The sequence below is a fragment of the Epinephelus fuscoguttatus genome, linkage group LG10 (genome assembly GCF_011397635.1).
Source record: "Epinephelus fuscoguttatus linkage group LG10, E.fuscoguttatus.final_Chr_v1".
Classification (NCBI taxonomy): domain Eukaryota; kingdom Metazoa; phylum Chordata; class Actinopteri; order Perciformes; family Serranidae; genus Epinephelus; species Epinephelus fuscoguttatus.
This window is the reverse complement of record NC_064761.1, coordinates 18,924,196-18,951,467: the sequence shown is the minus strand read 5'-3', so window position 1 is coordinate 18,951,467 and position 27,272 is coordinate 18,924,196. Positions and strand designations below refer to the sequence as shown.

At 41.4% G+C, this 27,272-nt stretch overlaps 2 protein-coding genes across 2 annotated transcripts in view; one reads left to right on the top strand and one right to left on the bottom strand.

Moving 5' to 3' along the window:
• Positions 1 to 14: 14 nt before the first annotated feature.
• ddx49 (DEAD (Asp-Glu-Ala-Asp) box polypeptide 49) lies at positions 15 to 8,373 on the bottom strand. Its single transcript, XM_049587328.1, has 13 exons — positions 8,127 to 8,373; positions 7,388 to 7,511; positions 6,461 to 6,546; positions 6,181 to 6,302; positions 5,652 to 5,839; positions 4,632 to 4,772; positions 2,850 to 2,925; positions 2,383 to 2,459; positions 2,100 to 2,197; positions 1,879 to 1,953; positions 1,356 to 1,444; positions 1,026 to 1,097; positions 15 to 286 (listed from the first exon to the last, which is right to left on the bottom strand). The coding sequence occupies exons 1-13, from the start codon at positions 8,239 to 8,241 to the stop codon at positions 110 to 112; spliced, it is 1,440 nt and encodes a 479-aa protein (XP_049443285.1). The 5' UTR covers positions 8,242 to 8,373; the 3' UTR covers positions 15 to 109.
• Positions 8,374 to 12,505: 4,132 nt separating this feature from the next.
• The window catches only part of LOC125896213 (homer protein homolog 3-like), a 77,350-nt gene continuing 62,583 nt past the window's right edge, over positions 12,506 to 27,272 (top strand). The window contains 4 exon segments of the mRNA XM_049588607.1: positions 12,506 to 12,525; positions 14,010 to 14,108; positions 14,110 to 14,246; positions 14,493 to 14,562. Coding sequence (XP_049444564.1) covers positions 12,506 to 12,525; positions 14,010 to 14,108; positions 14,110 to 14,246; positions 14,493 to 14,562 — 326 coding nt within the window.

Below are 27,272 nucleotides of genomic sequence, written 5' to 3'. Positions count from 1 at the left end.
ATGTTTCGATGGTATGGAATTCAGAAAGGTTCAAATTTATTTGCTCACATATGAAAACATTATTGTACAGTCATAAATCTTTGAGTATATACATGGGTCACGGCAGTTTTCACGCCGTTTCCTGTGCCGCCTTTTTCTTTCTCATCTGTTTTCTCTTTGCCAGTTTCTTTTTCAGCTGTCCATGTTTCTGTTTCTGAATGCTCTCCTCGATTTTCTGTTTGAACTTCTTCTTCTTGCTCCGGATCTTCTCCAGCTCAGCCTTCCTCTTAGCCTCCAGGTCTGGATCCTGAAACAGCAGTTTGATCACAAATCAACAATCAACTTTAAGACTCAGTGTGTCGTAGTCAGGGGGATAAATGGCAGAAATGGAGTGTTTCCTTTAGTGTATCATCACCTGAAAAGAGTAAATCATATCCACAGAGATCACCATGTTGCACCGCCATGCTAAAGAAGGCCAGAACGGACAAACGAAACACTGGCTCCAGATAGGGCAAATCCTGTTTTCCTATTGACTGTCATAGTTAGAAGCCCCTCTGTGATGAGCAGCACCGGAAATCACTGATTGTTTTCAACATGAAACTGCTTTATTTGGTGTTTTTTTGTTCTTTTTTTACTGGTTTAAATCCTCTCCTCTCTTTGTTTTGGAGGTGGAGAGACATCTTTGGATAATTTGGCACCCAGTCAAAACCTCCTCAACAAAGGAATTTTAACCTGGAGAAGTTACAACGGGTTGAAATCTGCAGTCGTCACTGCTAGATGCCACCAAATCTCCTTAAATCTTACATGCTGCTCCTTTCATTTACCATTTGAGTTGAAGTCAATTTCCTGTAAGCATCACTTTTTGCATGTTCAGATGAAGTAGTCTGGTAAATTATTACTTTCTCCATTTCACCTATGATTACCACCACATGCTATCCAAAACCTTTACATAAATGTACAGGAAAACCTGACGTTACTAAAATGTGTTGGCTCTGGTGAAACAAAAGCAACGTTGAATGGCTGTTAACAAAAAGAAAGGAACGTACCTTCCCCTCCAAGATCAGCTGTTTCCTCTTGTTGATCTCCTTTTTCTCATCGAAGTCTGTCGACTCGAGTTTCTACGACACAGAAAAGAGTTTATCATCAAGTCAATACGAGTCATTTCAGTGAGAAAATCCATGTCTAATATACACACAGCCATGACTGAAGACTTACACACTCATTAAGTCAAAGAAATGAGAATGTTATTCAGGTACTGCCTCTAACAAATCCATCAGGAATATAACCCAGAACACTTGACAGACCCAGTTATCACGAACTATCACACACTAAACTACCATGATATGACTGAAAATAAAGAAAAGAGGCGTTCGTACTATTTCACACTCCCGTCTGGTCACGTTGACCTGGGTGAGGATCTTCAGGACGTCTTTCTCCTCCACAGGATATTCCTTCAGCTTAGTCTCTGGAGATACACCACACACATGTACACACACTGGAGGTTTACAACACACACCAGGACCTGGTATTTACAGCTTCTTTGGGTTACCGGTAAGTGGTAAATGCTATGAAACTGTATTCTTATCAGTCTACACTGTCTATGGTTTTCCTTTTCAGTTTATTTAATAAAGATCAAAGACTAATAAAGACTATCACATTTACATAAGAGGAGCTACTAGTCATATTGATGCTTTAGAAGCGAACATGTTAACGTAGCTCACGGTCAGAAAAAGCACCAAGAAATGGAAAGGGAGCATCTGTATAAAAAGTCACAGCTGACAAGTGCTGGTAAACGTAGTACCTGACCATAAGGACTTCTCTATCCTGTGTGAGTGAACACTGGATTTGCTACAAGTTTTACCCCAGATTTTAATTCAGTCTCATAACCAACTAACTTACGAATCTGTCCTTCAATGGAGTGCACCAGGTGGATGTCGTACTGCGTCACCAGTGTGATAGACACTCCGTTCCTCCCTGCAGAGGAGGAAAACCTTGTCATGTATAAGCTGCATTTATTTTGGATGTGAAATGAAACCAGAGTGAGTCACTGATGTTAGCGTTTCTGATCTTTTCACTTAACGAGGGAAGTTAAAATCTTCTAGGAAGTTATCAAAGGTTACCTGCTCTTGCTGTTCGTCCGACCCTGTGGATGTAGATCTTGGGAAGGCCGGGGGTGTTGTGGTTGATGACGACCTGGACTGTTGGAATATCCAAACCTCTGCAATTCAGAAAGAACAAGAAGGATATCAGAACAAGGTGATTTCAGACTGTCTACAGCTGAATCTCTAAGTCTGAAACTGTGTGGCAACTCAGGGAAGAATTTACAAATGTTAAACTTTTAAAAGGTGTAAAAATGGCTGCCATCATGCCTGAGACACGCAGCGGCTCAGCGGAGCTTCTTACCTGGCAGCCACGTCTGTCGCAATCAGGATTTTGAAGACGCTGGCCTTGAACTTGGCGAGGTTTGCAAATCGTTGTTTCTGGAGAAGATAAAGAGCAGGTGTTCATTCGGCTGGCCCCCTTTCACTTTCTTTAATCTGCGTTAATCCCTTACACTGACAGTTCCTACATGATCACAACGGCTTTAATGAGACGAATGTAATTTCCACGTCCGACGTGAGCTTGTTGAAGAGCTCTGAGGATGGGCGATAAGGGAAACAAAATCATTTTGGAGGAAAGACAGAGTCTCACCTTTTTGTCACTTGAAGCATTAAAATTCTTTGTATGTGCAAACTAAATGGACCAGTAAAACAGATTCTGATACAGACTCCCTTATAACCCTAAAAACATCCTAGAGCAGGCCTCCCTTTACTGTTTTCTCAGTGACAGACTCAGTTCAGAGCTGAAAAAGAGAGCTTGTGATTTCTCACCTGTTTCATCATGGAGTGCAGGGAGATGGTAGGAAAGTTAAACTCACGCAGCATCATGGTGAGGATCTGACAGTTCCTGAGAAAGAAAAACAAACTTATTTTAGGCAATAAATGTGCTTTTCATACGAACCACACCAAATCAACACTAACAGTTACATACCCCTGGATACTGACTGCACTCAGGCTTAAGTTTCATAGACAAGAAAAAACCCCCACGTTTTATTCTAAATATCTGTCGACCCAAGGCACAAAATTAAAGATACACTATAGAGGATTTTCCCAAAAAACAATGTATACACTTGTACAGAAGTTATCCCTCTCAATCATCTCTTATGACCCACTAGAAGTGTGTGGTAATGTATTTTTCTGCAGAGACTCAGCCCTCTGCCTGTGTTAACTCTCTTCTGTGTTAAGGATGTCTATGGACGTGTACCCCATCTGTGCTCATCTGAGGTCAGGACTTTATAAAAAAAAGTAGCGACCAGGTGTCAGACAGTAAGCAACGGGCATCCAAAAGAAACAGCACAGAAAAATTCCAAATATACTGAGGCGAAATGCCAAACAAGAGTGAATCTGGGGTTGGCTTTTATTTTTACTTTTCGATGGCAAGCGCATTTACAAATCATGAATAATATACAAGGGGTGGGCGATAAATTAGTATCATGATATTTCAGGGGTATTCATTTTAAGAAAATAGAACTGCAACAAAATAGGTGGTGTACTTTACACGTCAACAGTTTGCCTTCAAATATTCAAACAAAAATGATGCCTAAACAACCGCCACCACAGTTTAATCCACACTACTGATGCTGTTCCTCTTTTTTGGACCACCACAGAGTCTGTAATAATTTTGCTTTCAGCCATGCTTGGGTAACAGTATGATGTCAATGTCACGAGTATCACAATATGAATTTTTCATATTATGTTAAAAAATATTGCGATATTATTGTTAACTAGATGATATGGCACACCCCAGTAGTTCACCTTTAAATTTGACAAAATGGCTAGTCAGAGTTCAAACCTAACCAACACCTCAATAGATTACCACAAATCTTTGGCTGGTGAGTGAAGCAAATCTACCAGCCACTTGCATACATTACCAACATTTGGTTAGTGGATGGTGCTAATTTTGTAGCCTGCAGCCGCCCATTTACTAATGAAAGACAAAAACGTATGTATTACACTAAAAATCACAACCCAATTCGCCAAAACTACATCCTTAAAAATCATGGAGTTGAAGCAACACCATACTGGCAAAACTTCAAGCTTCAAAAGGGCTACAAGGTTTCTTTGAGAAAACCCTGCATTTGTCACCTAGCTACCTCAGTTGGTAGAGCATGAGACTTAATTTCAGGGTTGTGGGTTGGAGCCCCATGTTGGGCAGTTCATCTATGGGCGGCAGTAGCTCAGCCCACAGGAATGTGGTTTGGGTCACCAGTTCAAGTCCCCATACAGACCCAAGTATTGAGAGTAGACTGGTGAGTGGAGAGATGCCAGTTCGCACTGCCGAGGTGCCATTGACTAAGGCACTGAACCTTCAAATGCTTGGGGTGCCTGTCCAAGGCAGCCCCCTCACTCTGACATCTCTCCATGTAATGCATGTACAGGTCCCGTTTGCGCTTGTATGTATTTCGGGCCTGAGTGTATATGACAACAGAGTGAAAAAAATGAAATACCCCTCTGGGATTAATGAAGTACTTCTTCTTCTTCTATTGCATTAGGATTAAGATTGTGTCAGGCATGTGATCTATAAGGTATTTTAATTACTTCTGTGCTTCTTACTTGCACGTGTTGGTGAAGATGATGATGGACCAGTCGTCATGTTCGTCAGTAAACTTCTGGATCAGATGGACGAGGTAAGCGTCCTTCACTTTCTCTGGAGTGAGGATGTACCTCTGGTCCAGCTCTTCCACGGTTCGAGTCCTGTTAACAACAATGATGTCATATGTCACTGTTCCCTGTAGTTAGTTAGACACAGATAGATTCATTATCTGTTGGCAGAGAAGTCGGAGGTTGTTCTACAGAACAGCAGCTCTAAAGCTGGTATGGATTCAGGCCAGGGTTCACAAGAATTCTGCACAAGGAGAATTTAAATGTCATTGTTATGATCAGATCAGAATGCTTTCATATTCAGCTGCAGAGAGTGAGAGAAAATCTGCTCGACGGCACAGCGTTCAAAAGCCTGAGTGCTGCAGTCATGTTCAGCCTGAAGGAAATTAGACGCAACTCATTTTTCTGCCCACACTGTAACTGAGAACAATGAAGTCAAGCGGTGATAATGTTTTGTTCTGCACCCACTTTGAGTTTGCCGTCACTGGTGGTACACTTTCTGCTTCACACCGAACACACCTGCATGAGTTTGTAGCTGCTCCCTGCACATATCTGAGCATCAGTAAATCTAGCAGAATGCTCAGTCAGCCACACTTCACTCCCATTATTTGCACAACTCTGCCTTGCATCCAAAGGCATTTGTGGGAGAGATATGCTTCAGTGATCAGTTGCACCTCAGATCAGATGACAAGCAAACTAATCTTCCAGGCTGGTGCTCCTGTTTTATAAATAACACACAAGATTTCTTGCACACAATGCATCTGAAATGAGGCACAGAAGCTAAAGCAACTGTGACCCTCAGTGTTATCTTTTATTTTAATAAAAGGACCTGAAATAACTAATTTATTACCTAGAAAATTACCTCTGTAAACAAGGTTTTAAACACCTGTAACGTCTTTCTGTCTTCTCCCTGACTGTGGATTTTTCTAATTATTTCCACAAACAGCCTTTAGACGGCAGCAGGTTACTCACTCTGACATGCTCTCCCAGAAGAAAGGTTTGTTCATGGCGATGTTTTTCAGCTCGTGCAGAGTGTCAGTGAGTGTGGCGCTGAACAGCAGTGTCTGCCGTTTAGCCGGTAAAATCCCCAAGATCGTCTCCAGGTCTTTGGTGAAGTCAGTGCAGCCCTGCTCCAACAGCCGGTCCGCCTCGTCCATAATCTGACAAACACACAAAAGATGATGCCATGTGAAGACGTGCCTTCAAATGTCCGAACCTGACCTTATTATTCTTTAACCTTCACTATACTTACATAGTCTCCTCATACACAGATCTAACATTTCAGACATTAATAAAATTGATTTTAACAAAGGATTTCACTCGAAACTGGTGACGTGTGGACTGATATTTGCTGTATGTTATAAACTGACTCTGGATAAGTACCTCATACAACCCCACTTCAACAGATCCAAACTGTCCCTTTAAGAATATGAGAGCTGCAGCAGAGACAGAGCGCCGAAACCTTGTCCAAGTCTCGGTTTGTGGTCCTTCCTGAACTCACCAGAAACTGGATCTTGCTCATGCTGAAGGTGTTGGAGCTGCGGATGTGATCAGCCAGCCGGCCTGGCGTCGCTACGACCACATGTGGTTGGTTGGACAGCTCCAGGGCCTGGCTCACCATGTCTGTTAGTAACACAGCAGTGACAATGTCAGCACAGAGGAGAGGTTCAGACAGAATTAAACGGTAACTGGCAGCAGTGTTTTGTTTAGGTTCCTGCAGCAGCAGTGTATCATCACAGCTTTAAAACTCCAGCAGACTTTCATAATAATCTAATAATTACCCATTCCACCAACGATGATGCAGTCTTTTAGACCCAACGGCTTCCCCAAGACTCGAAACTGCTCTGCAATCTGATAGGCCAGCTCCCTGCATGGCATCACATGTACAATATTATCAGCTGGAAATACTGGAACATACTACACGCAGTGCTTTTCATCTTAGCTAAAGTGTCAATGACAAGTGCATTACTTTTGCGACAGAAACAGATTTATTTGAAAAATGTTTTCAACTCTGTTTGTCCTAGTGAGCTGAAATGACAACCCCTCGAGTTGAAACCCTGACTGGTATGGTAGGAAACTAAAAACATTGAATAGCTTGATGCTTTATGTGAGTTTTCTGACCATCAACTCTCAGAAATATTGCCAGTTACTTCTCTTTAGTTTCTTAACCCAAATTTGATTGCCTTCTACATACAAATATTAATATGGAAGAAATTAAATTCTGAATCAAGGTTTTTGAGGGTTTTTTGGGGGGTAAATTAAAGGTATCGACATAAATCCTAAATGTAGATTCGGTGGTTTTGAATAAGACTCTTTACATCTCTTTCTCTTCATATCTCAGAAACATTATTTAGGATCTGATGCCTGGATCTAACATTCCAAGACTTTTATATTTTGATTGTTCAGTTTGAGACAAAGAGTCTTTTATTTTGAAGGACTGACACCCATGTTTTAGATCTTGAAACATTTACTCTTCTTTTTTGGGAATACCTGGAAATGAAATTATCTGAAATGACCAGTAATGAACAAGAAAAAGAACCATTCAGCAAACAATCTTACACTGAATAATAACATGATTTAGTCCAGTTGCTTCTGTATATAAAAAAGGTGTTTTTGAACTTTTGAATCTAAAACGAATACAATACGTCAGGCTGCATCTTGTTGAATATAAAACACTTAAAGTAGTTGGACAGATATTTGGCACTGACCTAGTGGGAGTGAGCACCAAGCAGAAGATGCCGTATGGATCCTCTGACAGTTTCTGCAGCACTGGCAGCACAAAAGCTGCTGTCTTTCCACTTCCGGTCTTAGCACAGCCCAAACAGTCCCGACCTGCAGGGAAAAACACAGAACACCTTTATTCACCTGCTCTGAACTTAACTGACTGTACCATGTGGTGACTTTGGAGGGTTTCTCTTAAAGAATTACAATACATTCCTCATCATGGGGCCCAACCCAATCTCCATAAAATAAATCACATAATTTGTTGTGTCTTTGCTTGACTACAAACTCGCACACTTTCAAGATCACTACTTTCACATTTTCTGATCTACAGCTTATTCTGGCAAATTCGGCAGCAGTCAGATGGGACATATTTTTGATGACAACCAAGAATGTGTATTTTGAAGAAAAGTCATGGGAGAAAAGCAGCCTGGTCCCAGATCTCTGAATCTGTGGAAACATGGTAATCAGTTATAAAAAAATATATATATAACAGAAGAACTATACAATACTAATGCTAATTTAGAGTATTAGTCTTTTTCCAAGTGTTAACCTTTCTTAAAGAACACTAAGTTACATTTGCTATGAATACCTGTACCGTATCTGTATAATTAACTTTACAGACTGCTCATTCTGCCGTTCACAAGAAGAGGTTTACATTATAGGTAACGTTAGATAGCCTGGTGATATGTTTCTACCCTTAAGACTGAGTAGAAGCTGTCTTACCTTCTAGTATAGCTGGCATACAGTTCTCCTGCACAGGAGTGGGTTTGTTGATGCCCAGCTGTTTACACTGTTTAACCAGCCAGTCTGAGAGACCCAGCGACGAAAAGTCCGCCATGTTTGGTTTATCTCGTCCTCTGCGGCTAGGTGAGTCGCTCTTTCTTCTTTATTTGACAAAATAATAGCTGAAATCCTCTATTTGAACGTAGAGTAAAACATCCTCGTGTGTCACATCGTTGGTCGCTGTATGATTACGTAACCGCATGACGATAGCGTGCCTTCTTCACCAAGTTGTGGCAGAGTGAAGGTAGCGCATGCGCGTTGCTGCCCCCTACTGGTCAGATGTTTTTGGCCCTGGAGAAGTTTAAAACGTGATGTTGATTACACCATAGTTTTACTTTATTTATTGTTGATGAGCTGGCCCCCTTACCTTTAACTGTTTTAGGTATTTTAAGGTCACGTTGACGTTGGTGGTGAATAAAGTACTCAAGGGCCAGTGGCACAAAACACCTCAAGGCAACTCATTTTATTTCATTGGCCATGTACAGCCCAATTTGATCTCATATGGGTCACACCAATAAAACCATCGTTAACATCAGCTCCAACATTTTCCCTTTTTGGTGTAAAGAATTATTTTTGTAGACGTCCATCCTTTTACTACTACTTTTTACTTTTTATTTTGCACAATGTTTAATATCTTTAAACATGGTCACAGTATGCATTCATTGTTATATCAGATAACTTTATTCTGGTCCGGGTGGAAAAGCCTCTGAAGCAGAATTTTACATGAAGTCGGCATGTTTAACTTGCTCCTGAAACCTGGCACCTCTTAGTCCAGTCATCTAGTGGGCCGGATCGGACCCTTTGGCTGGCTGGTTCTGGCCCACAGGCTGTATGTTTGACAAGTCCATGTTGAGGCTTTCTCAAGAAAAAATCAGTTGCCCAAAACACGTCTCCTCCCTCAGGTCTCCTTAAAATGTTTACGGTGTTTAAGGTTTTCTCCTTATCATGGTCTTATACTCAAGGAATTCCTTAAAGTAAGTCACACTATTGCACAAAAGACTAAGGTATCACAAACTTGAATGCAAGCAAACAAATGGTTATCATGGACTGTTGTATTTTACCACTGTCAATGTTTTCAATGCAGTAAATGCCTAACCATTTTTACCTGACAAAGGAAACCTTCTCAGGGATTACATGCAACATCCATTAGTAAATCCCTCATCTTAGGAAAAATTAAGTTTCAGGTGTCATAAAATGACAAATTAAGGTGTTTTGCGCAACTGGCTCCTTTAATTGGGCAAAAGTAACAATACCACAGTGTAGAAATATTGCTACAGGCAAAAGTCCTGCATTAAAATTGTATTCAAGTTAAGGTACAAAGTATTAGCATCAAATATATTCTGTACATTTAATTATAATTATTGATACATTAATATGTGCATTACTTTAATGTTACAGCTGTTAAAGGTGAAGCTATTTTTTATGATGTACACTGTCAGGTAGTTTGTGAATTTCACCTAGGGATCAATTAAGTCTTATCTTTATTCTCAGTAGGCTAATAAATCCTAATTTATTTTTGATTATGTTTTGTATTAATAATCTGAATCTGCAAACATTCCCCCCCAACATTTGTATGTGGAGCCTATGTGTGTAGTAAATGGGCTGAAAAATGGGCCCTATATGGGACTGACCATAGGTTCCATAATGGCCCCATGTCAGTTGCCCATAAAGGTGGGTTTACCCACGGGCCCCAGATAAGATGCCCATTTTGGGCCCATACCCACCTGGTACCCAGGTAGCCCTAGCATAACCCCACTACCACAGGTAAACCCATTCATGTGGCCAACTGGCATGGGGCCATTATGGAACCCATGGTCAGTCCCATTTTTCAGTCCATTTACTACACACATAGACCCTACATACAAATGTCTCCTGGGCCCTTGTGTTTATTTGTTCTTTTAAATGTTATTTATTTCAAACATTTTATTGTTTATTGTTGTAATGCCTAGTTATTTATCTATAACTTTTTCTGTGCTGTTCTAATCCTGAGGTGTGAAGCACTTTGGGCTTCATGATTGTATGAAAGGTGGTATTTGAATGAAGTCTGATTTGATTTGAAATGTAATGGAGTAAAAAATGTAACAGTTTCCTCTGAAATGTAGTGGAGTAGAAGTGTTAAGCAGAAGAAAATGGAAGTGAAGGACTTCAAAATTGTACTTGAGCAAATATACTTAATTACTTTCTACCACTGGTCCTGAATTAGTTTTTCGTCAGTGATTTTTAATAAGCGATTATCAGCAGGTGGCTAATGTGTGTTGTGGTGCATTTACAGCCTCCACAGCTCCAGCTGGCCTGAATGGATATTAACCTTGAACTATCACCTTAATAAGTCTTTACTGGCTCTCTGCGCTTTCCTGCTGATCACACTGACGTGTTCCTCTGACTGACTGACCTGAAGTAATTGGGGCCTGAATCACCCTCTGCAGCTGATTTTTATGTGTTGGTCTGACATTCCAGAGTTAAGAAGATTGCATGTATGAGCTATGAAACTCCAGAAGGAGATCATCAATACACAAAGAAAAATATTTTGCTACTCTTTGCTGCTCCTCAACTGCCCACTTACAACTTGGATGTCAGAGCTTCCAACATGTGATGAATGATTTAGACAGGAATACACATGAAGACAAAATCACTTGGTGCTGTGGAAATTTGCATAATCTTTTGACTGAAGAACATCTTCTTGCATAAAAAATTAAAGTCAGACAATCACATTAATTGCAAAACAGCCTCTTTAAAAATGTAATCACTGGCTGTAGGCTTTATTTCCAGTGCTGATGATGCCTTGTTTGCCACATCATACTGGTGTTTGTCTTTCTGTGCCTCCTGCCACAGTGAACATGAAGAAGACACTATGAGTTTGATTCAGCCGCTGCTTGACCTGAAAAAGGAGAGAAATCTTCTCCAAGCCGACCCATCTGTGTGTGCATGCTGGTGCTGCCAGAGGTGATTAATACCCTTTGTGTTAAGGCAGAGGCCTGGAGGTTCAGCTCCATCCTGCCCAGTCCATCCAGCTGTGCTGCAAACTGCCTCGGACCAGCTGAAAAGTGTCTTTCTAAATGAACACGAGGGTTGTTTGCATGTAAGACAGAGATCTGATGTTCCCTGCTGCCTCCCTGCAGCACATAGCAGCAGCCAGCTGCATCGCTGTAACAGGCCACTGAGCAGCACGATTAGTGCACAAGAGCTGCTCCCATCGCTCTTCCACTACATTTGAGCATGCCCTGCTCTCCTATGCTCACCTCATATTTATGCAAATATAGTCTCTTTTAAATCAGTGGTGACTCAAAACCAAGGCCTGTATGAATTAACAAGATGAAGTGCAGCTCCTACGTGTCACGCAACAGTGATTTTCTACAGTTTTATAAGGAGAGTTGTGAAGCTTTAATATAAAGAAGTAAGTGGGTTAAGTGCTCTCTGGTTTTCTTGTCGTCTTTTCACCAATTAGCAAAGTTTCACATTCACAAAACTCCACTATAAAACTGCCAAAACCTTATAATTAATAATGGCATTTTATACCATCTTTTGGGTGATTACTATATTCCACACAATGTTTATATGTGCATGTGTGTGTCAGTGCTCATTTGTTACTGTATATAACATGTCATATCAAATCAGATTTATGAAGAACTTTAAAACAATATGTGGATTTCATAAATCTTATAAATGTGATCAGTAAAAGACAATTCAAGACCCGAACACTGATCTGATTCATGACTAGGCAAAGCATTTTATAAACTCTATCTGCCAAAAAATCACCGGAACAACCAAATTATATTTCCACAGAGTTTTCAGTGTCAGTAATTAGTCAGGGCTGGCTCAGGCTTGCATTGAACCAGCCCCTAGTGAGGCTGATAAAGGCCTAGTCTGCCAGGGGACTTCCTAAGATACACTGAGCTCCTGTCTTCTCCTCTGTTTCTCTCTTCATTTACAAATATTCATGTCCCATTTATGCATATTACTAACTTGGCTTCTTACCCTTCTGCTTTCTCCTCTTGGAGGTTCTCACAGATCGGGGTTGCACCTGGATTGTGGTTGTGCTGCTGCTGTTGTCCTGCCTGATCCCTGCTACTACTGCTATTAGTATTAGTCATACTTTAAGATAGTATGAGATATCTTGTCCCTGTATAACCAGAGCTGCATTTGCATTCTCAGCGTAAAGTCAAACGCATTCAAGGGGGTTCTCCCTTGTCACCGATACTGTTTGTGATTTTCATGGACAGGATTTCGAGGTGCAGCCGCGGAGAGGAAGGGGTCCTGAACCACATCATCTACTTTTTGCGGTTCCGTTGGTTTCATCACACCGTGACCTCCAGCATGCAATGGGGCAGTTTGCAGCCAAGTGCGAAGTGTTGGGATGAGAGTCATCACCTCCAAATCTGAGGCCATGGTTCTCTGCTGGAAAATGGTGGATTGCCCTCTCCGGGTTGGGGGAGAGTTACTGCCCCAAGCAAGGGAGTTCAAGTATCTCAGGTTCATGAGTGAGGGTAGAATGGAGCGTGAAATGGATTGGCGGTTTGGCAGTGATGCAGGCACTGCGCTGGACCGCCGTGGTGAAGAGGGAGCTGAGCCGGAAGGTGAAGCTTTCGATTTACTGGTCCATCTACGTCCCAACCCTCACCTATGGTCATGAACTCTGGGTGGTGGCTGAAAGAATGAGATCACAAGCGACCGAAATGACTGGGCCTGGGAATTGGGGTCCCCCAGGAGGAGCTGGAAATTGTGCTGGGGAGAGGGACATCTTGGGTGCTTTGCTTGGCCTGCTGCCCCCATGACCTGGCCCTGGACAAGTGGATGAAAATGAATGGATGGATATAAGATATAAACTAATTAATGCTACTATAATTATTATTCATATTTTGACATTATATGGTTGTTATTGTTGTTGCTGTGCATCTCTCTCCTTCTACTTATGATTTTGTCATATGGAGCACTCTAATTTTATAATGTTGATCTGTATACAATAAATATGGCATGTCTGTGCATCCTGGAAGACGAATCCCTCCTCACTTGCTCTTCATGAGTTTCTTTCATTTTTTTGAAAGGGTTTTTTGGGGTCCTATATTGTAAAGCCCTCTGAGGCAACTAGTGATGTGTGATGTTGGGCTATAAAAATAAAATAAAATTAAACTGAGCAGTGTATATTACTTTTATTGTGTGCATTTTTTGTTTTGATGTGGATAATGTTCTGTGTGAGATTTAAAGGGTCATATCTTTTGTCAGGTTTTCTACAGTTCTGTTTAAACAAATATCTTTGAAACCCCCTGATGTGATGTGACTTTCAGTGAGATGAACACGGTCACTTGATTATATAATCACTGCTATGAAATACGCTCTGCTCCCTAATGAATAGAACCGTTTTACTAACTGCATAATATTCCTGTAGGGTCTCAATGTAAATGTAGCACAGTGAGTTAAGTGAGCTTTGTGGTATTCTCACAACCAGATTATATAAATTTTTCACTGTCCCATGAACAGCAAAATATTTATTTGATTTTTTAGATTTCATCCGTCATAGTGCTTCGTGTGATTACCATATAGCTCTTTATAAACAGCTTTATGTATAATATAATCTGATTTATGGTGAGATCAGCACAGTCAGTGGGTGCAGGATTGTACATCTGAGTGATTATTTGGGGAAGCTTTTTTATAGTAAACAGCCATTTGGCTTCTGCTCTTCCACCAGTATTTTCAGATGCTTCTTGTTTTTATTACGCTGCATCTCATAAATACGCACTGAGGGGGGCTTTTAAGACTGTCCTCAGGCTATTTCCACATGTAGTATTTCACATTCTGACATTTAAGTGGAAGGTGGGGATGAGGAAGATGCAATGGGGGTGGGGTGGGGGGTAGTAGTTTGCACTGTGGCCATCAGATGGCGCTTAAGAGGCTCCACGGTCCTACAGATAGAGTTGAATGGGATCCCAGTGATCTGCCACAGAGGCGGGAGGGGAGTGCTGCACAAGTCCTGGACGAGGTTTGAGCCAAAAGCCCTGTGCTGCCTGACTTTTATCGGCATTCCTCCGCCTGTCCGACCCGCAGGACGGAGCCTGACGGGTCACGGTGCGTAATTACGCACGGGGACGACAGATCCGCGGTGTTGTTGGCGGTGGAAACCCACCGGTGGACAAAGGAAGGCAGACAGACTGGAGTACAACTGACTTGAGAGGAGAGGAGTACTGTTGGAGGGGAAACGGGGGAAATCTGGAGTCGGAAGTGATTTGTCATTTTTTTTTTTTTTTTTTTTTTGGAAATGTAAGTTTCGTCAGGATATCGGAGAAGAAGTGAATCCGTTTGGAAACCGCTGAGAAAAGGACAAAAAGTGGGTTTGTGTGTGGAATCAGTCCTCTACACAGCATCTAGATCCTCAGAGCATGGGGTAAGTTAGACATTTGTGTATGAAATGTGCAGCTGGCGCACTCCTGCTGTCTGGAAGTGATTTGTTCAAATGGCGAAACACTCACAAAGTGAAGTTTGTGGTGACTTGTGGGAATTTTCTGAGCTCGTGCTTGTTTGGTCCAACCAAAGCCTGTCGATCAGATCAACACCAGTTCACATGTGACACTGCATTGTTTTCTTTGTGTACACTCTGGTGGACATTGCCGAGAGAGGAGTCCTTTATGTGTGAACAGCAGAGCTCGAGACCCAGTCTGATGTCCGTTTACACCCTAATGACACGTGTGACCGTAAAAAGGTCAAACTCATATGTTGACCGACCATGGCTGCATTACATGAAACTATGTGTCTGATACACACACACTGGTTTAATAAAATGTAATCACATTTTATTAAACCCGTGACAAAACAAGCAGATTACTCATGCATCCTGCAGCGAACAGACTTACTGTGATTTCCTGTTCTCTATTCCTCTATTTACACACACACACACACACACACACACACACACACACACACATCCTGGCCACGTCCAGGCCGACTGTTGTGCAGGGGATCCTGGGTGGGTTTGCAATGGGAAGCCCCTGGTGTCAAACCGTGGTCATTCTCATTAGCTGCATATGTGTGTGTGTGTGTGTGTGTGTGTGTGTGTGTGTGTGTGTGTGTGTGTGTTGAATTATACATGCAGGCTTTCAGCTCTGTTCAGACACACCTGAACCCTCCTCACATTACCAGAGTCCATGCTGTTGGTGGGTTTAGTGACACTTGAGTTGAGTTGCTTCTCAGATGACTGACTGAGATCAGTATTAGAGCGTCCTCAGTGCTCTGTTATCTCTATTAGGCTTTGACTGATGTGCTTTTGGAAGAACATTATTTATACACGTATGCAGTTTGGCCGTATTCCCTTTTCAGTGACACTTAAAATACATTGCATGCAAAAAACAGTTTTATTATAGACGTATGGTCCATTTACTTACAACTTACACTACGTAAGAAGGTGTCATTGGGATGTCCAAATTGCAGCATAGTCTTAGTACTCCCCTGTTTGTATTGGTTGAGAACTGGTTCCAAATTGGAATCGCATACCTCCAAGTTTATCACTTCCTTTTATCAATGCCGGCATGTTTTTCTGATAGTTGCACAATGCAAAACAGTGGTGTCAAACTCAAGTGTCTGCACCTCTGGAAATTTGTCAGCTAAAATGAAGCTTAAGAAAGATGACAAAAGTGCTGCCATAATGTCTGTAAAATAATAATTTTAAGTAAGAGTGGAAACACCAGCTCTATGCTGAAGCATCTTTCTATGCGGCATGGTCTTAAATTCAAGGAAAGACACTACTCATGAGTGTCACTGCTTCCCAGTAGGGCAGCGTCTGTTACCAATGGTGAATATCATGTTATAGTAACATTAACACGTTTTTTCTTAGCACAGTGGAGCTTTTGCACACCTGAATCACATGCATGCCCTTTTTCCTAGTCTGTTTATACACTGTGTTCAGACACAGGGTTGATAAAACACTGACTACTTTTTTTTTCCACACATGTAATTGATCAGGAACCAATAAAGGAATCAATGAACAATCTGGCTCATAAGCAGAATCGGTGACAGGCATTGGTATCAATAAAATCTCATCAGTTCCCATTCGGACCCGTTTGTTGCCCAAACTGCAACAGTGCCTTCAGTTGCTGCTTCCCGCCAAAGACTAGAAAGTGTGTCCTTTGATTGTCCTCAAGATCAGACTGAAAACGTGTCTCCTCCTTAGATGAGTCACACAGAAACTAATGGTGCATTCAGGCGGTCCTCAACAATTTATTAAGTCACATTTCCAAGTGCACCACCTGGGTGTTGCTCTCATATAGCCAACAGAGTGGTAAATACCTGAGTTTAGATGTCTCGCTTCAGCATGGGCGACTTATTGGTGAAACTGTATCAGGATTCTTAGAAATATCTCAGTCTAGTTCCATATTCCACATGTACAGAGACTGCAGTACTTTAAGACAAGTGATCTGAGTTGACTACACACAGCTCTTTAGCACCTGGGGTTCAGTGCCTTGCTCAAGGGCACCTTGGCAGTGCCCAGAAGGCAAACTGGCACCTCTCCAGCCACCAGTCCACACTCCACACTTGGTCTGTACGGACACATGAGCTGTCAACCTCTGGTTCCCATATGGACTGAGCTACTGGTGCCCCAGTTATGCATGGATATGTTTATGGATGTGTAAATGAGGGTGGCATAGACCAAGTTAGTATCCGCAGCACATACTGTCACTGTGCCACAGAAAGCTTCAGGTAGACTGTGCCCTTTCAAGTGGTGTCATTGGCACACCACCACCCATACAAACCTGCTGTTTAACATCTGCACCCAAGTGGGAATGCTGTTCCTTTGACAGACATCTGGTCTGATGGCTTGTGTCTGATGCTTTTACACAGTCAGAGCTTAGACCAGACATCAGCTCGGCTTCACCCCTCTGTGGTGACTGCATGCAGCTTAGTTAAATCACCTGGTCCAAATGAAAGTCATGAAGGACCTGCGGGCCACCGTGCGCACTCAGACAGAAATCTGAACAACTCTTGACAGATGGAGACGGCACGTAGCCGCTCTGCCCTCTTGACAGAGGCGAGTGCCAGGAGGAGTCTTGATTAACAACCACTTCAGGTCCATAAACAAAATCAGTGTTGAGTGCGCAGGTGCTCTCATGCTGTGTACAGCTTGTCTTAAGGTACTTATTAAACATATCACCTGACCCATGAAGGTTCCTGTCCAAGTACAATATGTCATTTGATGGAGAGAGAGTCTTGATTTAATAGAGATCCTCTATTTTTCTATAACAGGCTGCTGTCAGCTTTCATTATTTACAACCCGCAGCAGCAGCTTTTCGATCCATTCAGTTAAATTATACATATATCAGAAGCTGATGACCACATGAAAGCAAATACCTGTTAAACACAAAGTGGCCATGTCATATATTCTCTGAATTCAGAGCCCTCTCCATTCCAATGGACATAACTTTGCTAGGATGTCTAGATCTATGATTATTGTCATCTGACTCCACCCAGGCACACATAATTATTTATTTGTATGTCTATTAGCCAATCACAGAATTCAGTATTATCTAAAGTGGATTGCAGTGAACCACGCCCCCTTTTCTTATCAAGCATGGCCGACTGTGAGGCAACGAGGAAGCCAAGGCACATTTAAATCTATTTATCATATTGTTTAAGTACATTATTTGTGTTTAAACTGTGTTTAAAGTAAACATAAAATGTTATATTACTTGTACATGTCAAAAAATTATATGAAAGACTGAACTTTTACTCTGGATTTTTTTTTTTAAAAAAAACACTCATCCATTAGAATAGACAGTAGATCTGAGTGTCACCGGGAATTAAATAAAGAAATACTGTTCTAATTTGTTATAATGCATTCACTTTATTCATTAATATCAGTTAACAATTGATGAAAAATAAATAAGCTTATATTTTTGTTGGAAAAAAAAAGCTCTGTTAAGACCATTTACTGTTATTTTTACTGTTAGGTGGTTTCTGCGTTAAGATTCTCCCAAAAAAATAAAACATAATTAAGTATCCTAATTAAAAAAATGCTAGTGATTTATGAGTGCATTAGAGTAGAAATCCACCATAACAATATTTTGTGTGTGTGTGTGTGTGTTTGGAACATATTGTTTCTTAATGGGTAAAGAGGACCGCTCGAATGCACCAAATGAACGCTGCAATTGATTAAGAAACGCTGAAGGCAGTGAGTGATTCACCAGAGGTCTGCTCCAAATTTGTGCCTAAAAAAGCTGTATTTCCTGGTCACATTTAATGATAATGATAATAATGCATTTTATTTATAGGCGCCTTTCAGAGCACTCAAGTACACCTTACAAAACACAGTATAAATAACAAGCAGCAATGTATCCATAGATGATAATTATATTAACTGGTTGGTGTTTTTATGTTTGAAAGAGCTATGAATGATGTTTGTGTAGTTTGTTTATTTTTAGGGATGCACGATAATATCAGAACGTCATTGGTTTTGGCCAATATTGGCTTTAAAATGAATCAGAATTGGCCAACATGCTTTTTCTTATTTTGCGCAATGAATAAATATTACATATATTGAAAAGTATTGTATTTCATGTTCATCCGCTGGTGGGCCATCATGATAAGAGTATGCATACATAATATGATGTTAATTCCACTACACAAGAGACTTTATGATCACTAATATTAGCTGGTGAAAAAAGTGGATATATCGATATCAGTATCGGTTATCAGCCAAATAAGTTGTTACATATCGGGTATCGGCAAAATATACATGATTGTGTATCCCTATTTATTTTCTCAGTGAAAATAAGGTGCTTTTCTCTTAGTTGATCATTGCCATTTAAGCACATTTCCAGTTAACTGAATTAAAGTTTCCACCTCCAGTCTACTTGTTGTATGAGGTGTAGCCGCACTGTGTTGAAAAATGTCATTATTGGATTAGCATTCAGTATCCGCAGCTACTTCACTGGGACATCACTACACAATGCCTGACAAGCTCCACAGGTTATTATTTCCACTGTGTAACCTGGATGCTCTTCCCTCTTGTTCTGCTGCAGAGGAGTTGTCTTCGAGCTGTAAAATGTTCCCGCTACATCGAGAGAGGTACAAACGCACATTGTGTCTTTGTTGTGGTTCTGCATGGCAGGGATGGGTGACAAACTAAAGTTTAGTTTTTGATCCTCCTCCCAGATGATACAGAGAATCAGATGACTGTTATTGATACCTTCCATCAGCAAAAACTGCTTAAACGTCTGCCTGGACTGAAGTATTTATTCATAATTTATTACCTTGTCTGAATATAGATGTTATTTGGCAAAAAAACAAGGAAATTGGCTAAATGGTAACAAAGAAGCCCTGGTAAAATTTCAGTATAAGGCAGCTTTTGATGGAAAAGTCAACATTGCATCATGAAATTGAGAAAAAGCTCTTTGGCTCTGTTTGATATTCAAGAATACAACATCAGGATCTGTACTATTGATACTTTGGGGATCAGTCTGCCCATCCCTACTTCATCAAACATTTATTTGCCTTTGAATAAAATCCACCCTCTTCACATCCCCATAATGTTTATCCTCCCTTCAGTATGCTGTTAACTGTAAGATCTAGTTCACCCAGTGGAGGTTTCATGCTTGTCATGATGTGCAGATGTTGTCAGCACGCTCTCCTCCTCTTGTCTGGTGTCTCTTTCATCATATTGTCCCCTTGTCGGTTGCTCCATTGCAGCTCCACTGCTCCATATACTATTGGATTGCGTATATTCATATTCTGTCAGTTGTTTGTTGTGCATGTCAAACTGTGAAACGTAAAAGATATATAGTGGTGTGAACAAATACAGTGTTTTCCTCTGACTTGTAGTGGAATGAAAGTGTAAAATCACACAATGGAAATTCTCAAGAGACACATTACATTACAGTTATATAGCTGATGCTTTTATCCAAAGCAACTGACAATAAGTGTGTTCAACCATGACGGTACAACGACAAAAACTGTGAGAATCATGCCAGTACATCAGCTTCAGTAAATATGCTGAACAGCTTCAAGTGCTGCCTTCACAGACAATAAGAGATTTTATTTTTTGTCATTTTATGGGCCAAGGTGAAGTGTGAACAGAGAGTTTTCATTCTGCGACAGACGATTTGTAGAGTATCTGTTGTCCTTATGGCAGCAGGGACCTTGTTCCACCACTGTGGAGCCAGGACAGCTTTACAGAGAGGTAGCCAGGCTTTGGTAGAGAGGAAGTCGTGGGCCAGTTGGCAGTGTCCTGGATTTAGGATGAGCCTGAGCCCTTTACAGCACAATAGGCAAACACCAGTGTCTTGAACTGGATTCAAGCAGCCACTGGTAGCCAGTGCAAGGTGCCAGGGCTCCAGACTAACTTTTTACATTGGTTGCACTGGGGTGCCGAATGTTTTTCCACTTAGGTGAACAAGCAAAGCACCCCAAATTTTTACCGCACCTGTTGGCACCACAATAATACATTTTAAGCTTGACCGTTTCTGTAAGTTCCCATACACACTGGTAGTTTCTTAACACATTATGACTGTAAACATCAAAGATGATGGGTTAGGGTAAGGCATCTTACAGGGGAGACAGGTGGTGGAGTGGTTATCTCACCACCAGGTAGCAACACAACTCCACCTATTGGAGGCTTACAGCGCCCCAGTTTCAAACGTCCAAAAACACATAATTGAAACCACAAAATATCTCCATACTGTTCGTCCATAGTGATCCAAGTGTCCTGAAGCCCCGACATAAAAAGTTGTTTGGAAAAACGTCATTTGAACTCTGTTTTTAGCCTCATTGTAGCCTAGAGGTATGTGTTTTTGGACGTTTGAATCTGGGGTGCCATAAGCCTCCATTAGGTGGAGTTGTGCTGCTACCCACTTCCCCCTTGGATCTCCGCAAGTGTTGTGAGGACTCTAAAACTTCACCTGAGCCTCCCTCGGCATATGGGTGAGTAGATAATGGCTGAATTTTCATTTTTGGGTGCACTATGTCTTTAAGGCATACAAATATAAATTCTGTAATACTGTGATACCGTGAAACTGCTATCTTTTCTAAGATGGTTATTGTACCATGAAAATCTCATACCATTGCAACCCTACCTCCACTGATAATGTTGGTCCGTGGATAGGTGTAACAGGCAAGGCTGGTCTCTTCATTTTGAATTATTGGTATGTTTTAAGGTTGTGCAGCAAAGAAGAATGTCAGGGTCAGAGCCAATCAGAGGCAGAGCAGAGTCGAGTCTTTGCAAAATTCAGGTGGGGAAAAAATACACACACACAGTGACAGCCCTGCTAAATGTCAGGAGCATCAGTGTGACCGGTGAAAATATTAAGCCACACATGACATTTTTGGTTGCATGTGTGACGGAGGAGCGGCACAGTGTAGGAGAACCTGGGTAGGCAGAAGACCTTTTTGGATGCACAATGTCTCAGCTGACACAAATCCAAGCTAACCACAGCCACTGTGCACTGTAAAGTGCATTTTATAGACACTTTTCTAGCGTTTGATACACAAACGATGGAATATCACATCAAGTAAAATTCTAGTTGCAACATTTCGGTGAGAAATGTTAGATAAGAAGATCGATACCGCCCTCAAGAGTGGTATCGATCTTCCTACCTAACTCTCAGAAAAAGATAACCCAAATTGTTAAACTATTCCCTTAACTCAGAGAGTTGCAGCATAACCACTTGTTAGAACTGTTTGAAAGCAGCATATATATTCAGTATGTGGAAAGGTGGGTCACAGTATGAACATCTATCTATATAATAACAGAGGACTTTTATGGGCTGAGGTTGATATTGCTGTTCTTATCACCTCATCCACTGTTGAAATCTCTCTTAATGTCACCGTGCAGCCTCTCTGTGCAGCGCAGAGGACGTCTAAACTTTGGTTTCAGCGGGAACATATTCAGTTAATCTGCAGCAATAACACCATAAAAGCTGCTCAGCGTCTGCGTCCTCCCACTGGCCAAGGAGAAAGCAGCTGCTCTGTGGGGAGAAGAGCTTCTTAATCGCTGTTTTGAAGACATCTGCAACTGCATGGATAAACACTCATCCTAGCTCACTCTCTTCGTCCACTTCCACTGAGTTTTATTGTCATGAAAGCAATGAAGGTGCCACGGCAGCATCGTGATGAAAGATCATCTCTTTTTCCATGTGTCTCCCTGTGACCCTTATATCCTGAATACAGAAAACCTCATTGTGTCACCTTCACAATGGGAGACAGCACTATACAAAGCACAGTCTGACCTTCAGATAAGTGCTGTGCTGTCTTTAAACACAAGCAGAACTCACTCCACATCTTTCCAGCATGAAAACATTGGCAGAGAATATGTTGTGCTGCAGATACGGTGAGACGGCTGAGCTGCCACATTATGAGTTAGCGTTTCCCCTTGCTGTGCTATTTTGGTATGTGGTTGTAGCGTGTCATGTTGCCGGACAGGACAAGACACTTTCGCTGGCTTAGTGGATGTGGACACAAGGCGGCTTACTCTCAGAGGTCAGAGGCAGCAGACCCTTAATGGAGAAATTTAGCTTTGAGAGGAACAAAGAGAATCTGCCCAAAATAAACCAAAAAAACCCAACAACCCCTGAAGTCCCCAGGGCTGTAAAACCAGAGCAGAGTTCCAGTTTTGTGTTGACTTAATGCACAGATGGTGAAAAATGATGCTGTGCTGAAGCGCTCAGCTGACGCTCACATTTAGACTGAATTCAACTCTTTTTCAGGCTTATGGTTCAACACGTGTTATTTAACCTGACAGACTGAACATGGGTCTCTGTAAATAATTTAATATTTCTATACAACTATTATACGATTTCTATAGATAACCCGTTTTCACCCTCTCATCTGTACAGCTTTGCTCTTTTCAACTGGACAGAAACTTGTATCTGAGGAATATAATGTGAGTTGTTGCATCAAATTTTCATGAAGTGACTGAAAAAAATAAATGCGATCCAATAATGTTGTGTAAGACCATCTGCAGTCTTCACAGTGTTACATCTCCACTGTAACAGCGATACTGCAACACTAACAGCTCACACAAAGGAAAGATTCATGTATTTTAATTCTGTCACTAAAAGTGTTAGTACACACAGTCCCAGTTCTGTGTGTTAAAGGCAAACTGATATGAGGCTTCAGCATTCTGACTAAGACAAATATGGTTGAATATTGTTTACAGACAGACTTAAAAATGTGAATGTGTGTGTGTGTTGTTAGATATTTTGGTTTAGTTTGCATGGTGATGTGGTGGTTAGCATTGTTGCCTCACAGCAACAGGGTTACTGGTTTGAGGCAAGGGGTGGGGGAGCCCCTCTGTGTGGAGTTTGCATGTTCCCCCTTGTGTCAGTGGGGGTTTCTCCGGGTACTCCATCTTCCTCCCTCAGCCCAAAGACATGCAGGTTAATTGGTGACTCTAAGTTGGCCGTAGGAGTGAATGTGAGAGTGACTGGTTGTCTGTCTCTAAAGCCCTTTTTAGATAGGAATTGTGAAAATTTGCAGGAAAGCCCAATCAGTCTTCTTTCAGCATTGGCAGTATGAATACAAAATCGGGGAGTGCGGCAAAATGCCGCCTACCTACTTTTGTTTATGCAGAATGGACCTTTTTTGGGGCAATGGGGGGCGTGAGCAAGTAACAAAATGTGTAGCTCGGCGTGTGACGTAAACAGTGACATGGGAGGGAAGCTGTAGCTAGTCAGTCCTCCGGCTATTCTCTCGTAAGTCGGCCCGCTCTTCACCATTCCCGTCATCTGACGGTTAATGGCCTCTTCGATTGCGTGGACAAGGAGGGCACACAATTCCTTGTCTCCCTCTTGCTACTAGCTGCTCACTACCACCAGTGTGTCGCACGTGTGGCGTCATCAACAGCTCCTCCCGTTGCGGAAGGCTGCCTCGGTCTGTTTAAACTAAAACGGTTCCACCAATATGTCTACCCTACGAGGCGGAAAATTGGGCACCTCGGATCCGGCTCTGTGTGTCTAAACGCTTGCAGCTTGCCGGCAAAACAGCCCAACATTTGGGGATAATCTGGCAGTGTAAAAGGAGTTTATGTGTCAGCCCTGTGATAGTCTGGCGACCTGCCCAGGGTGTAATACACAAGATTAGTGATAGGCTAGCTGTTACCCATGAATCCTTGTGCAGTCATGGGAGCTAGCTAACGTTAAATCACTGTGTGGCATCTGTCCATAACGGCGAGGTGAACTAGTTAGCTAACAATCATGTACTATTGAAACATATTGGCAAATTATCTGTGTTATTATTTCAAGTGTACATGTGTTCTTTTGGGGGCGGCACGGTGGTGTGGTGGTTAGCACTCTCGCCTCACAGCAAGAGGGTTGCCGGTTCGATTCCAGGCACGGGAGCCCTTCTGTACGGAGTTTGCATGTTCTCCCCGTGTCAGCGTGGGTTCTCTCCGAGCACTCCGGCTTCATCCTACAGTCCAAAGACATGCAGATTGGGGACTAGGTTAATTGGTCACTCTAAATTGTCCGTAGGTGTGAATGTGAGCGTGAATGGTTGTTTGTCTCTATGTGTCAGCCCTGTGATAGTCTGGCGACCTGTCCAGGGTGTACCCGGCCTCTCGCCCGATGTCAGCTGGGATAGGCTCCAGCCCCCCCGCAACCCTCAAGAGGATGAAGCGGTTAGAAGATGAATGAATGAATGAATGTGTTCTTTTGAGCCACAGTGCAGTGGATCGTTTCATAACTTTTAAATTAAGACACTTACACACCGTCCACTCCACACCCAGAAACCAGCGGTGAAAGTGCAGAGGTTGAAGGCTAATGCACCTGGCCAAGCTGTAACTGCTGCAGACCGAGCAGCTACAGGCAAGTGCGAGAATTGGCTCAAGTGCCACCTAGTTTACCATTACTGATCATTTTCATGAAACTTACTTATTAACCTTTCGGCCATTTTATCCAATATATGTAGTAGGGAGTATCTCCGTCTCTCTTTCAGCTAAGGGGTCCTTGGCCTGACAAATGTTGAAGGCTTTGGAAATAGAATTGTAGTATAATCACATTTAATATATGAATTAATATATGAATTGTTTAGTCTTGAAAATGTCAAGAACGTATGAAAAATGTCTATCACATGTGCCCAGAGCATGGAAGATGTACAATTATATATAAAACTGGGAAAAACGGCAAATCCTCACAGTTTAAGAAGCTGGAGTCAGCAGAGATTTAACATTTTTGTTTGATAAATGATGAACTAATTATCAAAATTTTTGTCAGGTAGTTTTCTGACATTTGATGAATTGATTTACAGGCAAATTATTTTAGATCTACATTATCCATGTGATTTATAAGGTCTTTTTTAATGTTGGATAAACAGTATATTCATATTCAGAGCATCAAAACTAATGTCAGGGGTTTTATTTTACTGCTTCTCTGGCACGGAATAATCAGCCAGTCACAGTCAGTCATTATTTTTGTGTCCTTTTCCTTTAAACATGCTCTTGGGTATAAATCTCGTTACACAGTGCAGTAAAAATCCCAGATTGGGTTATATAGCAACAATATCGTATGACCTTTCTACACAGTTACCATTACTGATCATTTTCATGAAACTTACTTATTAACCTTTCAGCCATTTCCCCCCTTCATCAGATCTCCCACAGGATTTCTGATTTTCTGTTTCAAGTGTGAACACTCAGCTTTTAAATACAACCAATAGGATTTTTGGCAAGCAGGTTTTGCAGCTTCGCCCTCCCCCCAGGCTATTTACAGCCCGCAGAGCTTATAGAGCTCCATTATTGGCAGTTTGAGAAGTACTTTCTCAACTACAGAAGCGACTGGTTGGGTCTGACTGCGGGGCCAGACAGGAGGGAGCAGCTTCTGTTTCACAGATCAGAGATTCAGGGTGGTGAAGGGGTCCTGAAGTTAAGAGGAGAGATGAGGAGAGCAGCAAGAGAGGATTAGAAAGGGATGACTTGGGGCGAAGACACACAACACAACCATGGTGCATGTGTGTGTGTTTGGTGGCAGTAAGAAATACAGTGAGCATTTTCTTAATTTACTCATAAGCCTTACAAACTTGGAGAAAGTCAGATTTTTATATATTAAATTTCACCATTAAAATGGTTTACTAGTGATACTCATTGTATTGGTATTGTTTGTTTTGTGTGCAGATATATATGTGCTGTTGGAACTGAGGGCACTGTGTGTTGCTCAGCAGCACTTCAGCATTTTATCTTTATGAAGGACTGTTCCAAAGCGAAGTGACTAACTGTTTGAGGCCTCTCTGACTTTTTGAGCCCTTGATGCTCCGGGTGGTGGAAAAATTGATACAGGGTAGTGTCACAATATTTTTGCTTGGTAATATTGTATCAATGTAACCAGTGGACTCTAGTGATGTCTGTGTTGTGTTGATATGAAAAGGGTGGACATCTTTGGAGGCGATCTCCGTTTATCTTTACGACTCTGACAGCGAGAGGAAAAAACAAAATCATCCGTCCATTACAACCATATAACTCGAGCCCCTATGTTAGCATGTTATACAATAGGTTTAGGCTGAAAATGAACTCATAAACATAGCTTAGCAGCGCTAAAACATGGAATTTACTATGGGAGCAATGAGGTCTAAGCATGTCAGATGGTAACAACTGAAAAACATTTTTCATAATTATAATATCTAATATTACAAATGTTCATTTGACTTTGTTACACATATTACTGCTGTATAATTGACCCTGTCACATCGATACATGGATGCCAAGTATCATTTTATTAATTACATAAATTACTAATATTACAAATACAAATTAAACCCTTGGTAGCTGTATAGAAATATAGAATCAATTGTTCTTTCAGTTCAATCGATGTCATTTGCTGAAATGAAAATAACTGAAGTGAGATAAATTGACTAAAAGATTTCTCTTGTTAGATTAAACATAATTTACAGTTCCAAAAAGGTAATAAATCACAATATATTGCTATATATTATCGAAATACTCACTTAAAATAACTGATATTGTATCGTGAGGCCTGTAGTGATTCTCTCTTCTACTTTCTACAGACTTTCTGAGTCCAAAACTCTGCAAACTTTGCTTATGAGATAAACTGACAATAGCATTTTGACATCAAAGTCAAGTCAGTTTACTCATATCACAAAGTATAAACATGACCAGTGATCGAC

Coding starts and splice junctions, on each gene's coding strand:
- ddx49 (XM_049587328.1), bottom strand. CDS start 8,241: ATGGCGGACTTTTCGTCGCTGGGTCTCTCAGACTGGCTGGTTAAACAG. Junction 5,840..6,180: donor TGAGCAAGATCCAGTTTCTG/GTGAGTTCAGGA, acceptor TGTGTTTGTCAG/ATTATGGACGAGGCGGACCG. Junction 2,460..2,849: donor TGCACTCCATGATGAAACAG/GTGAGAAATCAC, acceptor TATCTTCTCCAG/AAACAACGATTTGCAAACCT.